This window comes from Zea mays, chromosome 5 (genome assembly GCF_902167145.1).
Source record: "Zea mays cultivar B73 chromosome 5, Zm-B73-REFERENCE-NAM-5.0, whole genome shotgun sequence".
NCBI classification, from domain to species: Eukaryota; Viridiplantae; Streptophyta; class Magnoliopsida; order Poales; family Poaceae; genus Zea; species Zea mays.
Genome location: NC_050100.1, coordinates 1,738,151 through 1,755,824, shown reverse-complemented (window position 1 = coordinate 1,755,824; position 17,674 = coordinate 1,738,151). Strand labels below are relative to the sequence as shown.

The 17,674-nt window shown below is 48.2% G+C and overlaps 1 protein-coding gene and 2 long non-coding RNA genes across 3 annotated transcripts; all 3 read right to left on the bottom strand.

Moving 5' to 3' along the window:
* Positions 1–361: 361 nt before the first annotated feature.
* Positions 362–1,278, bottom strand: LOC103625727 (uncharacterized). The gene is made up of 2 exons (XR_552509.3): positions 1,113–1,278; positions 362–743 (listed from the first exon to the last, which is right to left on the bottom strand). It is a non-coding gene; the product is annotated as an uncharacterized lncRNA (long non-coding RNA).
* A 1,029-nt stretch (positions 1,279–2,307) lies between these two features.
* LOC118471976 (uncharacterized) lies at positions 2,308–2,915 on the bottom strand. Its single transcript, XR_004849305.1, has 3 exons — positions 2,867–2,915; positions 2,704–2,776; positions 2,308–2,606 (listed from the first exon to the last, which is right to left on the bottom strand). It is a non-coding gene; the product is annotated as an uncharacterized lncRNA (long non-coding RNA).
* Positions 2,916–3,129: 214 nt separating this feature from the next.
* LOC118471975 (uncharacterized) lies at positions 3,130–5,540 on the bottom strand. Its single transcript, XM_035958913.1, has 9 exons — positions 5,303–5,540; positions 5,059–5,213; positions 4,751–4,963; positions 4,545–4,670; positions 4,331–4,464; positions 4,181–4,256; positions 3,681–4,096; positions 3,400–3,598; positions 3,130–3,316 (listed from the first exon to the last, which is right to left on the bottom strand). Exons 1-9 carry the CDS (start codon positions 5,400–5,402, stop codon positions 3,167–3,169), a joined length of 1,569 nt encoding a protein of 522 aa, XP_035814806.1. The 5' UTR covers positions 5,403–5,540; the 3' UTR covers positions 3,130–3,166.
* Between the last annotated feature and the right edge of the window lie 12,134 nt (positions 5,541–17,674).

The following is a 17,674-nucleotide window of genomic DNA, read 5'->3' as shown; positions in this document are numbered from 1 at the left end:
AATATTAGTGATTCCAGATAAGTTGTATGATATAAAACATTCAGCAACTCCCATGATCCGTACAGTGTACGATCTTGAGTTTACTATTATGAGGAGAAAGTACATATAAAAACAGCTTTATTGCAAATGTTCACAAGATCTCCGAGTCTCTACAGCCTTTGTAATTCGTCGCAGCTGAACAGCACAGTCGAAAGACAGCAACATATCCAAAAAAACAGCTTTATTGCTCCCGACATCCCGTCCACCTTTTACGCTAACAGAACCAAGAGGATGCGACAGGTTTAAATCCAATAATCGACGTCGGAACACCACGATCTGAGCCGAGAACCAGCCCGTTTTCTTACAAACTTTGTCAAAGAAAAACGAAAAAAATCCATTTGACCTTTATTAAGCACCCAAATCTTCTACATGTAAAAGCAGAGGGCCTTATACCTGTGCTATGATACATCTTACTACCAGGGCAAGATCAGGAAGGAACTTTACAAAGAAGCAAACGAAGTCGGGATTCTAGGAGAGCGGCTACCGGAGCCCAAGAGCAAAATATTTCTGACGGTTTCCTCGCTAAGCCAAGGGTGTCTTCAACCACACCGTTTATGGTGCAGCCATGCTGAGAACCATGTCAGCATGTACATCTGAAGCTGTGATCATCTCGGTTGGACCACTCTGTAATGAAGAATCAAATCTTCTGGCTTTTTCCATATATATGTTCGCACAGTAGCCAAACTCATCTCTGGTGATAGAACCTGAGCAACAGAGAACACGTGAGCGCAACAGCAAAAGACAGACTATGCAGAAAATTGCTTTATAATATAATGCAGGCCACATGAATAGATCCAGAAAAATGGGGAGAGAACATGAAATAAGATTAAAATAGAGTTTTAGTTTCCGTATTTGGTAATTTAGGGACTAAGATGGAATAAATTGGAGGAACTAAAAATTAGTCTCTAGAAACAAAATACCCCCTAACGAAGCTGGAAAATAAATGGAAAAAGGCATCAATTGAGCCTTAAGACACTTTTCCCCCCTGCAGGAACATGGTATTCTTACATTTATTCGTAATGTAGGAAAACATGTGTCTAAATATAGAATGCAGCTATATTTTGAGAACTTACCTGGTTATTGCACAATATCTCAATACATGGCTTTGTTTTTTTGCCATGGCTTTAGTCCAAGCCGCGAAGAACTATCTAGAACTGAGAGCTGTGATTGAGCAGAACTCAATCCCATAACAAACGCATCAGAGCCTCCATCCAATGCTTGCAAAATCTGACCATCTAGAAGAAATGCCAGATAGGATCTCAGCAAAGGAAGTGTCAAATTCTCCATCAAGCTATCTTAGCTTTCAGTGTTACCATTTGCCCATATAAACCAATAAGCTTTGGTTTTCAGGGCTCAGGGATATCAACACAAACAGTGTTGTGGAAGTATCATAGAATAAATATTAATGAATTATACTTGGATTGAAATAGTTCATAGTTCTGACCTTAGTATATTAAGTGTAAACCATACACAAGCAGTGATAAAAAATGGGTGCTCTCAGGATCGAGATAAAATATGACACCCTTTTACCAGAATAGACAACTCAAATTCACCATAATCTATTGTGACGTTATTTGCATAAAACTAAGGGTTAGAAACCTTAGCACAAGAATCAAACTCAGTTTTAAAATTACAGTGAGAAAATGTAGAAACAGAAACAAACTGTAGTAGAATTCCTAAATGTATCGGAACTTACTTTTATTCAATGGCTGCAGTAAACTATGTTGGTATTGTTCGTCACTTAGAAATGTTCTTGAGTAATCCAGACAAGGAACCACAGTGTGTTGATTTGTACTCACACTGCTCACAACATGTCTGAAGTAACTGAATATACTTCAGGCTCCATCCACGGAGACGCTTACCTGTGAAGTGATCAGACACAGTGATTAATATATGATACCCAACAGTACCATGGTAAGCATGGTGCCCTTAATATAGTGTGCACCACATTATTTTCTCAACTGGAGCTGAATCTGAAAATTTTGGCCATTGTTTTTAAAACTGTCCAAAGTAGGGTTCAAATGGTTGATATCTTGTGCATTGAAATAAACAAGCAGTGGTACACAGTAACTAATAGTAATCCCTCACCTCAACATGTCGTGGCAGGCGGGCCACAGCATATGGTTTATGTATAACAACAGAAGCTGGTGTGTCTGACCAAATAATTCTGTCGTCCTGAATAAGTTTACCATTTTGATCAACGAATACCCCAATGTTATCCTAAATAAACATACAGTACTATAAAGAACTAACTGAAACTAAATAAGAAAACAAGAATCCTTCAAGAAGCTAGTTAAGTGTTGGGAATCTCAATGGCTTCAAAAGAGATTCATATAAAAACTATTTCATTCAATATCATAGTTTGCACTGATATATTGGAAAACATTATCAATATCACACAAATTAGTTACAGACAAATGTGTCGACAACTGTTCACTAATCAGCTAATCCTTTTTAGCGATATCGACAAGTCTTTGTTGTATGTTTGCAGGGATGGCATATCGGCACGAATTGTCCTCATAACTTAAAAGATCAATCACAAAGTTTCTTCGAAGAGTCTTTGCATCCTACAGACAAAGAGATAAGAGAACAAAATATATTATATTGTAGAACGAGATAGCTAGAATGTAAGTTTTGAACATAAAACAAACGTACTACACTCACCCCAACAAATTTCAGTCGTCTGTCATTCCCCCACATGGCCATAGCTTGTAGAACGAGGTAGCTGGTATTAAACCTATAGAATAATATTTGGGCAACTATGTTTTATACAATGATTATCATAGAAAAAATTTAAACTGCTGAGAAGGTGGTACGAAGAAAATACCCTCTTAAGTCAATTGGAACACCAGTCTGAATTGTATGTTCCCACTTAAAGATATCCTCCGCCCATCCAGAACGTTTCTTGCTGTAAGCAATCTTATATTTTTTTGAGGCCATGATAATCGCTTCCGCGAACCTCTTGTATGGCATGTGTTTACACCAATCTTGAGTCGGTGTAAAATCGATAAAAGTCACATGCTTTTTAACATGATCTATTACGAAAAGGGCGTGACATCCATTGAATTTCCATGGCATGAGAACCTGCAAAATATCAGTCATTAGGATCCTACAACAGAAGTGTCCTTTATAAATACATTCGAAATGAACACATACTTACATATCTACAACCCGTGATATAATAATTCATTGATGGCCAACAATCTAGTGTTTTGGCCAACTCTTCTGTTGTAGGATCCTGATGGTACTTTGGAAGTTTACCAAAACCAACCATTCTCTGGACAGTATATATACATGTACACATGATGATTAGATGTAGATACTATATATTAATACATTAATGATTGGAAACAAACTTACCCAAAAACGCATGTCCATATAATGCTTTCTATTATTTATGATTTCTTCTTTCGGTTTACGTGACTCTTTATTGGCAAGCAGCCGAACAGCCATATCAAAACATCTTAGAATCATATCTTGAGTTGTCGTTAATATGTTTTGCAGGTCTTTGACAGATATTTCTATCTTAAAAGGATTGAAACTTCGCACCCATGTTCTCCTGTAATGTAGCATGCCGAAACTCTATATCAAGAATCTAAGTAGTCGATATACATAAAATAAATAAATCAATGAGCACTTACTCTAGTGTCGTATCGTCTTCTATTGCCATGATATAATCACATAAAACATCTATTGAATCGGCTTTGGTCACTGGCATGTCCTTTGTGGAAAGACCAACCATTAAAAAGTCATTGGTGCAACCATCGTTAGAGACTTTTACAGGAGCTCTTTTATCCCAATCATCAACAAACCACCTTTGCAAGTCTGCTTGAGTAATAGGGCCTTCCTCATCTTCAAACACTACTTCGCTATCATCAAGCACGTGGAGTAGTTTCCTCTTATTAGAATCTGTTGGGTTTTCTAATATCTCAACATCAGATGGGCTTCCAGAGTCAACTTCTTTTTCATTTTTGTATAACAGACACCCCCTTCTCTTATTCAGGTCTGAAGATAGTAATATAGCAGCCATTTTTTTCCTAAAGTGTGACATGTCATCCTACAAACAAGAAACAATTATTTAGCATTATATATGTAACACTGACTATAGATGTCCATATATGTCATAGTAGTAATAATATACCTGGGTAAAACTGTCAGACAGTTCATCCCCTGTCCAGTATTCGATATAGTTCAAAAGAAAGAGGCCACATGAAGAGCTACAATATACATTAATACCAACATAAACATTAGTATGAATGAAGAAATTGGTAAAGAAGATCTTAGGACGTACCTATCTGTCTGCTTTGCATATCCCATGTCTATTTCTCTGAGCGACCAAGAAGCAATTTGGAGGTCTGGCCACCTGTGGTCTTTTAACTCCTTACGTTGAGATATCATATCTATTTGTCTTTGCAGTCCTTTAATCTTTATATATGGTAAAATAAAATTAGAGATTGGGATAAGTTAATATTGAATTCATAATTGTTTAGTTTGTGCATACTCACAGAGTCAGTGAGGTCTTTGCGGTCTTGTGAAGTACCAAGTGAATCGAGCACTTGTATCTCCATATTTCTTGCATGGATCACAGCAAGATACCAATGCGTCTCTCGGATGTTTATCGGAATAAACACCTACAAAACAATTATAAATACTTGCATAAGAATAAAATACATATAAACACTAACTGTTCAGATTGCAAACTCATATGTACCATGTCATGGTCTAGGTAAAGTAACACCCTTCGTTCAGCGCTACATATGTGTGTCATGTCTTTAATTGGATATAGCTCCTCTGTTTTAATTTCAAGATCACCATCTCGCTTCAGGAAATTGAATTGGAAAGCATTTTCTATGTGAACGCGACCTCCAGATCGACACTTTAGATGCTTTTGAGCTTTTATCAAATTTATGTAACAGTCTATAACCTGCAAGTGTGTAAGTTGTGGTTAAAAATACCAGGATGAGTAAAAAAACTTATACATAACAACGTCGCCAAATATAAAAACTAAGCATGCATTACCTCGTCACCTAAATATGCGCTCGGCTGAAATAAACACTCCATCCACTTCCTTTCAACAAAGGCATCATCAATAAGAACGACTTCTACCCTTGGTTCACAAGGGATTTCCTTGATAAAATCGATGAGAGCAAGATCACCTTGCGTGCAAATATAGTCTAGGAGCAACCAGTCATGAGATAAAACTAAAATTAGTTATTACAAAAAATACAAATTGATCCATACAGAACTATGAAAATTTTAATACCTTCTCGAACTATTGCGGTTGCCACCGATTTTTTTGGCTTGTTATGAGACAAGCCTACAAATAGAGATTCCATTCTCGCGGGACAAAAACCTACATTCATAACAAATTGTTAGATGCATAAAAATTATTATTGCTAATTTCACAAATGATCCAAAACTCAACAATACTTTAAGATAGTATGCATGCTCTAATAATACACAAACATGTGCGTCTCTAATAAAAACAATTGTAGCATGCAAACATGACTTGATAATACACCAGACCAATCAAACATAAGATAAACATCATCCTATTAGTTTGTTAGCTGAACATGCAACTCTTACCATGGGTCTAATTTGTTAGGACCTCTTTGTAGACGATGTTCTTGGTATATGTCCCACAATCTACGGTGGGGGTTTTCTTTACACCCTTCCTTGACTTTTTCCTCCCATCGACAGCTGGGATGACAAGAATCTTTATGTTCGATCGGGCTGTCGCTCTAGATAGAGCAACATATAGTTGGCCATGAGAGAACACTGGTTCAAGCAAGTATACACCAACATTGGGAATAGTCTGACCCTGTGCTTTGTTAACCGTCATTGCAAAGCTAAGCCGTACAGGAAACTGCTTTCTTTTGAACTGGAAAGGGAACATCTCTTCATCGGAGGGACACAACGGTATACGCGGTAGGAAAATCCGTTTTCCAACGTGTTGACCCAGTACAATCTCTGCGTCAATGCTATTTCTTTGGAAGCCACGAACGACCAACCTGGTGCCATTGCAAAGTCCATTTGTAGGGTCTATATTCCGGAGCAATATAACAGGACATCCAATCTTGAGCTTCAAAACATGAGGTGGTAGCCCATTAGGCGTCAATGTGTTTAGGAACTCGGGTGGGTAGTAGTTGTGGGGATCATCCATGGCGCTATCGAAACTATGATACACCATATGCTCCCCTTGAAAACGATCAATCATCTTAACATTTATCATATCAACCCAGTCGTTCCGTGTTGACAGTATCGCCCTTGAAGTGATGTAGGTGGAATCAGACATATTTTCGTTGAGATTTGGGAAAGCAAAGTCTATTAGGTTGTCAAGATCGTTGTCACTCCCACTGTAAGGCACACACACATCATCAGGAAGACGAATGTCGCCGTCACTATTTGTTTCCTCAGTTCCACCGCCTACGCGCAGCAAAAACTCCGCAAACCAAGGGTCGTTTTTTGCTCTCATGTTGCTAACAAGCTTTAAGTGGGACATGGACTCCCATAGGTAAGACATTCGTAGCGAAGACGCGACCACTTGAGCCCTTGACCCTTTACGAACAACAGGCAAGACCTGTCTGAAATCTCCACCGAAGACAATGGTTTTACCACCAAATGGTAGTGCGGGGCGACCCATTATATCGCGCATGCTATTGTCCAGTGCCTCCACGGCTTGTCTCTTAGTCATAGAAGCCTCGTCCCAGATAATGAGAGATGCTTTCCGTAGCAACTCTGTTGTTCCACTCTGCTTCGTGAAGCTACATACAGCGCCATCGTCAATAGTGAGTGGTATCTTGAAGCGTGAATGGGCGGTTCTTCCTCCAGGCATTATGGAAGCCGCAACGCCAGATGTAGCTGTTGCCACTGCAATCTTGCCCTGGTTGCGTAGCGTCGCGAGCAGCACTCTGTATAGATAAGTCTTCCCGGTGCCACCAGGTCCATCCACAAAGAATAATCCGCCCTGATCGGTGTCAACGGCAGACATAATCTTATCATAGGCGGCCCTCTGTTCCTCGTTAAGAGAGTCTTTAAGAGCCACATCTTCCACTGTCGGTTGGATACTTTCCTCCTCGTAAACCTCCCGAGCAGTACCAATAGCATCGTCATACGCGTCGATCATAGGAGGTAGAGGGAATGTCTTTATGTCCTTTCCCATTAACTGCAGCATGTTCCTAATGTCAATCAATACCATCTGCTGAACATGAGTTTTGTTCTGACTCTTGTGTTGATAGTCCTCGGACATAGAATCTTTGTGTTTCTGCCAGAGTACAGCCACATCGCTTGGCTCACAGTAAACCAGTATTGTGGCAAAAAGCCGTTGCAGCGACGATGGCATCTGGAAAAGAGCACGTTCAGTGAGACACTCATCCAGTGTGTTGTCCGACTCAAGTAGTCCCCTTCTCTCTGCTGCCTCACGAAAAGTCGGTAGGGTGACACCATCAACTGTCCTTAGATCCACATAGGAGGCGGCGCCAGTCACGTGGTTTAGGAGAACACGAAGATAGTAGCGCTCCCCCTCAGCCAGATGAGCAGAGACTATCCTACCGACTTGTCCACCTGTATCTCGTTTCCTCCGTTGCCATACTTTTCCCTTACCACTCTGCCAAGTGTACCACTCAGGGAAGTCACGATATAGGATGCCACGAGCCTCCTCGTGTAGCCTATTCGCCTCAAAATATGATGTGAGCATCGACCTATCAACACCTGGACGGTTGACGACTCGCTCGACCATTTGCCGCTCGTGAAACGCCACCATGTGCATGTTTGGAAGATGGAGTTGAAGCTGCATAACAGGTGGAGATATCTGACTAAGCTCAAAGCCGTATATCCTCCACAAGGCTTCCGGAGGAGTCACCCACCTTGCATCTCTATACTGCTTGATCTCATCAACATCATCATCTGCCTTGCTCGCATCTCTCATAACAACAGACGCACGATCATGGCCTTTGTATATGTATTTGAACAGGTATTTAACAGCCTTGATGCTCCCACATGCCTCGACATTGATGTGGCAGTTGAAGAGACGAAGGAGGTATGGGTTATAAGGGACAACCCATCTATTGTCCAGTTCGCACCCTCGGACCTTTTCTTTACGGTCATCGTCACGACGTCTATAAATAGGGTACGAATCCTTCCCTTGCAAGGTTGTGTCACTGAAAGGCCGAGGGTAATGATTCTTGCACGATTTACGACCCTTAGTGCATGGGCAGTTAGGGTTTAGCGACCCACACGGGCCATGCATCATATGCTTGATAACCATCTTTCGTAGTTCAGGGTACTTGTTGCTTGGGATCTCGGCTGAGATCAAAAGGTCGTACTGCTCAGGACATGTGAGCTTGTACTTCCTCTGCATTATGAGTAGAAAATGGGCATGCGGCAAACCCCGCTTCTGAAACTCCACGACATAGACGTAGGCTCGGACCTTACCAAGAATATCCTGTTTAGTCAGCCGATGCTTTAACTCTTGTAGCTTCGCATGAAAGACACGCACTACAAGATCCGGACGATCTTGCGGTGTCTGCCCAGGGAGAAGCTCCCTCCTTATCTCATCCCAGTTAGGGTTACATGTCATGGTAAGAAATATGTCTAGTTTACCAAACTTCCGCACCAGAGCCATAGCATCCATATACCGACGTCTCATGTCACGAGGACCGCCAATAAACGACGTCGACAGCACAGTTCGCTTGCCAACCTTCTCTCCTCTAATATCTCCATCTAGCATGCTATCCACCAAGCCCTGGTACAGGTCTGCCCTTAACCGATCCTGATTCTTGCGTATGTAATCTAAACGAGAGTTCTCAATCTTTATGTACGTGTCGACCGCGAACTGCTGAAAAAGCCGCTTTCCATGAAGTATAGGATTGAATACCCCGGGGCGAATCTGGAATTTGTAGCAGTAGTAGTCACTGTGGGGGATGGATATCCCCCGGGTCCACTAAAGAAGTAAAAGACCTCACGAAAGGCCCAAGGGCCCAATAAATCGTAAGGTCATTCCTTCGTGGGCCTGAGGAGAAACAATCAACAAAGCAGAGAAGACGTAAGACCGGATTGATGCAAACCCGGACGGCCCACAACGTCGAGCGAGTAAATCGCAACAGAGACCCGACTTTCCCGCGCTAAAGCCCCCATGCAACAGAGCCATGCGAGGATAAGTCGGCAAGGGTTACGTAGGGATAAATTCAAGAGGTTCACTACCTTTTAGCTACTTGTTGTTATCATATCCACGTGTATTGCCCCACGGTCGAGTATATAAGGCCTAGGGGGCACCCCTTCAGATCGATCGACCCTATTTTTACTTAGCCACCCTCATTAACTCTCTGTGCCTTCAATCCAGAGAGCCCTCTTGTAACCACACTCGTATACTCACCAGGACGTAGGGTGTTACGCATCTCTAAGCGGCCCGAACCTGCAAATATTGTCCACTGTCCCTCGTGCGATCGGCACGAACCATTTTGCTACAGTCGTTGACACCGTCCTACTCCTAAAAACACCTTGAGGGGCAACCCCGGGTGTGCGGTCGGACCCCAAAACACTGGCAGTCACGTACAGACACACATAAATGGCTAGGAGATTCTGCATACGCAAGGATTATAAAGTGAGTGATGATGAAAAATAGTTAATAATGCGCAAATATTTCAAAATATAAACAAACAACTAACCCGCATCTTCATCATTTGCATTACTTGCCCTATGTGTCGCACGGTATGCATCCACTTCGTCCATGGATACTCCAACCTTTGGGATATTTGCGTGCCAGCCAAGTTCGCCTCTAGGGAAGAACAATGGATATGATAGTGCATCGTAGCATCCATGGTATGAGCGGATGCAGTGGCTTGAACTGTCCTTCCCATGGAGCATAACACTCTTGCTGAACTGGCCTCTCCCTTCGCTCCCTTCGATCCAGACAGCGGCCACCTCCGAAGTGAGAGGTGTTATATATGTCTTCTGGTTCAACGTCTGGTCTAGGTTCAACGCGATACGATAGTCATCAAGGTTCTCAACGTGACCCATGGTCCTAAGGTGCTCGAAGTACGGGTTTCCACGTAGTATGTCGACTATCTGTCGAATAACCTCTTTGTCTTTCTGTTGATGCTCTTCGCGACACTTACGGTACCGATGCTCGAGAGTGGGATCATCATCATAAAAGTAAAGCTCAAGGTGTTTATGCTCTGCCCCACCATCCCTACCAAATGACTTGATATTGTGATACATCATGCCCTGTGCTCGGAACGTGTATATACCAGAATCCCTTACATTAGTTGTCATACTATCGAGGCAACAGTATAGGGAAGTGAAAGAGAAATGGCCATTAAAAAACCTAATGTTATCACGAAAGTGCCTAGCATCAGAGTCTGCACTATCCCACAACCTCTTGAGTTGGGGAGGGGTCTCCAGTGGGGCTAGCTCAACCTTCCCACCACGACAACAAAAACCAGGTGTCTCATACTCAAACTTCTTCGCGGTGCAATAACCGCAGTTGGGAACAGTCTTTAGCATATGGGTTTCTTCAGGGATGTTGCTATACACCTTGTCGTACGGGTCAGGAACATCAATGGCACTCGATTCATCTTGACTACCATCGATCTCTATATCCTCATCGGTATCCTCATCTGATATTTTGTTGGAAACAATGAGTAAGACATATATGTATTTATATAAGCATTTGTATCATATCATAAAAATATTGAAATTAGTACATTGCCCAGCGAATAGGTATCCCTCGTTCTCATCAGCATCGTCTTCAAATACGACACCGTCATCGTCATCAACTGGAGGGTGAAAATACAAGACACATAAAATACCTGGGCATTCAGGATAAAAGGGGGGATAAAAATGATAGTAATTACCATTGTTGTTGATCTTTTCAGTCATATGGGGTTGTGTCCAATCATCCCCTTCCTCGGCGTCACTAATGATATCCTCAGCCACAGTAGCCATGTTCCTTGAAATGGATGCTTCAAATTGCCGGTTTCGACGGGCTAAGATAGCTTGTCTTTCACCACGTGGCACATGTTGTTTACGTCTTAGTGGTCTAGTAGACATACGCAGTGAATCGGCATCCTCGATCTGTGTTGAAGCTGGTAGGAACGGGTTACTGGCGATATCAGGGATAACCCAGTCGCAGGGGGTAAGAGCGGATCCATTAGGTTCAATTGCATCTGTTGTAGGGTGTACAACCTTAGGGGTATATGTTGGGGACTCCATGGCTATGGACTCCTGACTCAATGTGTCAGCCAACAGTGCTCTACGTTTACTTATGTACTCTATCTTTGACCCTTTCCGCTTCGGTGTATTATTATACAACCTAAGGCGTTCACGATTAAGCTCCCTCTCGGCTGGAGTTAAGTTTTTGTACCGCTCTCTAAAGTAGGCAGCCCTTCCCAAATTATGGTTAGGCGTGTTACCAACAGTTTCATGCACACCGCCTGGAATAAGGCATGTATACGTTAAACCGCCTGAAATCAGCTGTTTTGCAAAATTAGTTGAGTGAACAGTCACGTACCTGGTGTCAGTAGGTCTCTAGTTGTGAAAACATCGTCTGCCTTGAATGTCTCATTCCCATGCAACTAATCGCTATCATCATCTTGATTCACATTTACATTTTCGTTTCCATCTAAAAAACAATGCACACGTTACTTTCTAAGTGTAGGTTTGTGCACAGAAACATTAATTTAAATTTGACTTGTTTCATCACCTCCTAACACAGTGGACATCATATGTTGTCCCTTGTTTTGTTGTCGCGCCTCACAACGCTTCTTATTCAACTCGTTCCTTTGGTCTACTGACATTTTTGCACGTCTTTCTCTATGCCTTTGCCTTTCTCGTTCGTTAAAATTATCTGTCGGGGACCATAATTAGGGGTACCCTCAAGACGCCTAATTCTCAGCTGGTAACCCCCATCAGCATAAAGCTGCAAAGGCCTGATGGGTACGATTAAGTTAGGGATCAGTCCACACGAGTGACTCGATCACGCTTCACCCGAGCCTAGCCTCGGCCAAAGGCAGCCGACCTCGAGAGACTTCCGTCTCGCCCGAGGCCCCCTTTTTATGGCGGACACATCACCGGCTCGCCCGAGGCCTTGGCTTCGCTCAGAAGCAACCTTGACTAAATCGCCACACCAACTGACCAAATTGCAGGGGCATTTAACGCAAAGGTGGCCTGACACCTCTATCCTGACACGCGCCCCCGGCAGAGCCGAAGTGACCGCCGTCACTCCACCGCTCCACTGGCCAGTCTGACAGAAGGACAGCGCCGCCTGCGCCACTCCGACTGCAGAGCCACTCAACAGAGTGAGTCTGACGGGCAGTCAGGCCTTGCCAAAGGCACCACGGCGAACTCCACTCCGCCCGACCCCAGGGCTCGGACTCGGGCTAAGACCCGGAAGACGGCGAACTCCGCTCCGCCCGACCCCAGGGCTCGGACTCGGGCTAAGACCCGGAAGACGGCGAACTCCGCTCCGCCCGACCCCAGGGCTCGGACTCGGGCTAAGACCCGGAAGACGGCGAACTCCGCTCCGCCCGACCCCAGGGCTCGGACTCGGGCTAAGGCCCGGAAGACGGCGAACTCCGCTCCGCCCGACCCCAGGGCTCGGACTCGGGCTAAGACCCGGAAGACGGCGAACTCCGCTCCGCCCGACCCCAGGGCTCGGACTCAGGCTAACACCCGGAAGACGACGAAACTCCGCTTCGCCCGACCCCAGGGCTCGGACTCCGCCCTGGCCTCGGCCGAACGACTTCCGCCTCGCCCGACCCCTTGGCTCGGGCTCGGCCACGGCAACAAAAGGCAAACTCAACCTCGGCTTCGGAGGAACCCCCACGTCGCCCTGCCTAGGGCATAGACCGCCACGTCAACAGGAGGCGCCATCATCATCCTACCCCGAATCGACTCGGGTCACGGAGAACAAGACCGGCGTCTCATCTGGCCAGCTCCGCCGGAGGGGCAATGATGGCGCTCCGCAAGCTCTATGACGACGGCGGCCCCCAGCTCTCTTACGGAAGCAGGACGACGTCAGCAGGGACTCGACCGCTCCAACAGCTGTCCCTCCATCAGGCTCCGCCGCACCTCCGACAGCCACGACATCATGCCAGCAGGGTGCCCAGATCTCTCCGGCTGCCACATTGGCATGTACCTAGGGCGCTAGCTCTCCCTCCGCTAGACACGTAGCACTCTGCTACACCCCCCATTGTACACCTGGATCCTCTCCTTACGACTATAAAAGGAAGGACCAGGGCCTTCTCAGAGAAGGTTGGCCGCGCGGGACCGAGGACGGGACAGACGCTCTCTTGGGGCCGCTCGCTTCCCTCACCCGCGTGGACGCTTGTAACCCCCCTACTGCAAGCGCACCTGACCTGGGCGCGGGACGAACACGAAGGTCGCGGGACTTCCACCTCTCTCACGCTCGACTCCGGCCACCTCGCCTCTCCCCCCTTCGCGCTCGCCCACGCGCTCGACCCATCTGGGCTGGGGCACGCAGCACACTCACTCGTCGGCTTAGGGACCCCCTTGTCTCAAAACGCCGACAGTTGGCGCGCCAGGTAGGGGCATGCTGCGTGCTGACGAACAGCTCCCCGTCAAGCTCCAGATGGGCAGTCTCCAGCAACCTCTCCGGCCCAGGACGGTGCTTCGTTTCGGGACTCTTGAGTTCATGTTCTTCGACGGCAGCTACGACATGATACTTCTTCCACCGCCGCGCGACTACGACAATGGCGGCCGACAACCCGCCCGCCGGCGGCGGAATCGACGACGTCTTCCCCGCGTGGTGGAAGAGCAACATTCGGGCTCGCTCCGTTCTCTCCCCCGCCAACGGAGGAGGAGGCGGGGCCGTCAAGGCCAGACGGGAGGCCGCGCTTCGTCGGCCGTCGAGCGAATCGGCGCCCCCGACGCCCCGACGGAAGGCACGCCGGACGTCGACCTCGCGTTCGAGACGGAGGCAAGCGCCGTCCCCCCGCGGCACGCTGACCCCGAGCAAGAAGACGACGCCGGCGCGCTCGCGGAAAGCCTGCAGGACGTCGCCCTCGAACCAGAGATGACGACGCAACCAGTCCCCGATGTGACTACGTCGCTCCTCGTCGACCAAAAGGTAACGACTAACTCCCATCTTGCGTCATTTCGACTCGGCCTCAACCCGCCAAACGACCTCGTTTTGGCGGGCGCTCTCATTGAGGCGAGTGCAACCCCACTGAGGTTCCATATGCGGTCGCCTTGGGGCCGACTGACGGACGTCTCGACCTACGGGCCCTCTGGGTCCGAGGAAGACGACGATCCCAGCATAGGTTGGGATTTCTCCGGACTTGGCAACCCCAGTGCCGTGCGGGACTTCATGACCGCATGTGACTGCTGCCTATCCGACTGTTCCGATGGAAGCCGCAGCCTTGGCGACGAGAGCTGCGGCCCAAGCCGCGAATGTTTCCACATCGAGCTAGGGGATCCCTCCGAAGGCAACCATCTTGGCATGCCGGAGGACGGTGATCTCCCTAGGCCAGCGCCTCGCGCTGACATCCCACGGGAGCTAGCTGTGGTCCCCGCTCCGGCGGGGGGTTACGACCCACAACTCGAGCAAGTCCGCGAGGCGCAGGCCAGGCTCAACGAGGGAACAGGAGCGCTTGAGCCGATCCGTCGGGACGTCGGACAGGCATGGGTGGGCCAACCCCTGGCCGGAGAAATACGTCATCTGCCCCAAGGTCTCCAGCACCGCGTCGCCAACGATGTCAGGATCAGACCGCCGCCCGCATCCAGCGGGGTCGGTCAGAACCTGGCAACCGCAGCAATGCTCATCCGCGCGATGCCGGAGCCGTCAACCACCGAGGGTCGGCGAATCCAGGGAGAACTCAAGAATCTCCTGGAAGGCGCTGCGGCCCGGCGGGCCGAAAGCACTGCATCCCGAAGGCAAGGATATCCCTCGGAACCTCATGCCGCGACTTCCCGATTCATGCGGGAAGCCTCGGTCTACACCGGGCGTACGCGCAACACCGCGCCTGCGGCCCCGGGCCACCTCGGCAACGAGCACCATCGACGCGACCGTCGGGCTCACCTCGACGAAAGGGTGCGCCAAGGCTACCACCCCAGGCGTGGGGGGCGCTACGACAGCGGGGAGGATCGGAGTCCCTCGCCCGAACCACCCGGTCCGCAGGCCTTCAGTCGGGCCATCCGACGGGCGCCATTCCCGACCCGGTTCCGACCCCCGACTACTATCACGAAGTACTCGGGGGAAACGAGGCCGGAACTGTGGCTCGCGGACTACCGCCTTGCCTGCCAACTGGGTGGAACGGACGACGACAACCTCATCATCCGTAACCTCCCCCTGTTCCTCTCCGACACTGCTCGCGCCTGGTTGGAGCACCTGCCTCCGGGGCAGATCTCCAATTGGGACGACTTGGTCCAAGCCTTCGTTGGCAATTTCCAGGGCACATATGTGCGCCCCGGGAATTCCTGGGACCTTCGAAGCTGCCGGCAACAGCCGGGGGAGTCGCTCCGGGACTACATCCGGCGATTCTCGAAGCAGCGCACCGAGCTGCCCAACATCACCGACTCGGATGTCATCGGCGCGTTCCTCGCCGGCACCACTTGCCGCGACCTGGTGAGCAAGCTGGGTCGCAAAACCCCCACCAGGGCGAGCGAGCTGATGGACATCGCCACCAAGTTCGCCTCTGGCCAGGAGGCGGTCGAGGCTATCTTCCGAAAGGACAAGCAGCCCCAGGGCCGCCCATCGGAAGAAGCTCCCGAGGCGTCTGCTCCGCGCGGCGCCAAGAAGAAAGGCAAGAAGAAGTCGCAATCGAAACGCGACGCCGCTGACGTGGACCTTGTCGCCGCCGCCGAGTATAAGAACCCTCGGAAGCCCCCCGGAGGTGTAAACCTCTTCGACAAGATGCTCAAGGAGCCGTGCCCCTACCATCAGGGGCCCGTCAAGCACACCCTCGAGGAGTGCGTTATGCTTCGGCGTCATTTTCACAGGGCCGGGCCACCCGCCGAGGGTGGCAGGGCCCACGACGACGACAAGAACGAAGATCGCCCAGCAGGAGAGTTCCCCGAGGTCCGCGACTGCTTCATGATCTATGGAGGGCATGCGGCGAATCCCTCGGCTCGGCACCGCAAGCAAGAGCGCCGGGAGGTCTGCTCGGTGAAGGTGGCGGCGCCAGTCTACCTAGACTGGTCCGACAAGCCCATCACTTTCGACCGGGCCGACCACCCTGTCGGTGTTTTGGGTCCGACCGCACACCCGGGGTTGCCCCTCAAGGTGTTTTTAGGAGTAGGACGGTGTCAACGACTGTAGCAAAATGGTTCGTGCCGATCGCACGAGGGACAATGGACAAGATTTGCAGGTTCGGGCCGCTTAGAAGTGCGTAATACCCTACGTCCCGGTGAGTATGTGAGCGTGGTTACAAGAAGATTCTCTGGATAGAGGGCGCAGAGAGTTTTTGTGGGTGGCTAAGTAGAACAGGGTCGATCGTTCTGAAGGGGTGCCCCCTAGGCCTTATATACTCGACCGTGGGGCAGTACATGTGATATGATAACAACGAGTAGCTAAAAGATAGTGAACCTCTTGAGTTTATCCCTACGTAACCCTCGCCGACTTATCCTCGCATGGCTCCGCTGCATGGGGGCTTTAGCGCGGGAAAGTCGGGTCTCTGTTGCGATTCATTCGTTCGACGTTGTGGGCCGTCCGGGTCTCACGTCTTCTCTTCTTTGTTGGTTGTCTTTCCCTAGGTCCACGAAAGAATGACCTTACGAATTATTGGGCCCTTGGGCCTTTCGTGAGGCCTTTTACTTCTTTAGTGGACCCAGGGGATATCTATCCCCCACAAGCCCCCGATCTTTGGGTTGATTTAGAGGTAATCAACCCAAAGATCCAAGGTCCAAAAAATGACTTCCTGCTGTCTTCTTTGACTCTGATCGCTCGTCCGACCAAAGTTTGGTTTTGTGCTTGTGCCTTAGAGGTCGGCATTTTTGGATTGTAAGACTCTGGACTTTATTGGGTGCACCGGAGGTGCACCCAATGGGTGTAGCCCCCGACCTTTGAGTAGATTTTAGAAGATAATCTACTCGAAGGTCTTCTTCCAAAGGTTATCTCCATTCGCGCTCCTGCATTTCGGTTGAGGATTAATCTTTTCAATCTTGCTCTACGCCTTAGAAGTCGGCGCTATGTCGGTTTAGAACAATATTCCATGGGGTGCACCGGAGGTGCACCCAATGGGTGTAGCCCCCGACCTTTAAATGGATTTTCTAAGGATAATCCATTCGAAGGTCTTTCTTTCGCTTGTGGAAACTGGCATGAGGCTATTTTGCATTATGCTTTAGAGGTCAGCATTATGTCATCACTATTTTGCTGCAAAGGTCAGCGTATATTTTGTCTTTAGCAGCCGAGTTCGCGATCCATCCATATCTTGCTAGGTAGTGCAATTTATTTGCTTCTGCGATTGATTGGACGTTTGACGGACGTTCTCTGTCTAGTCTTCACGTCGTTTCTGTCGGCCATATCTTGTACTTTGCTGGTTATATTTGGCTTTCCTCTGATCCTTACTGATATCTCATTTTTGTCTTGAGGTATTCACTGCGTGCCCTGCACGGATGTGACCGTTTGAAAAATATACTGATAATTCCTGGGCGTCCCCCCCAATGGGTGTGGGCAAGG

Bases quoted from the DNA above. Each gene is read 5' to 3' on its own strand.
- LOC118471975 (XM_035958913.1), bottom strand. From the start codon at position 5,402: ATGAATGTAGGTTTTTGTCCCGCGAGAATGGAATCTCTATTTGTAGGC. The intron at 4,964-5,058 runs GTAATGCATGCT...ACACACTTGCAG, and splicing joins GCGCATATTTAGGTGACGAG to GTTATAGACTGTTACATAAA. The intron at 4,257-4,330 runs GTACGTCCTAAG...TGTATATTGTAG, and splicing joins TATGCAAAGCAGACAGATAG to CTCTTCATGTGGCCTCTTTC.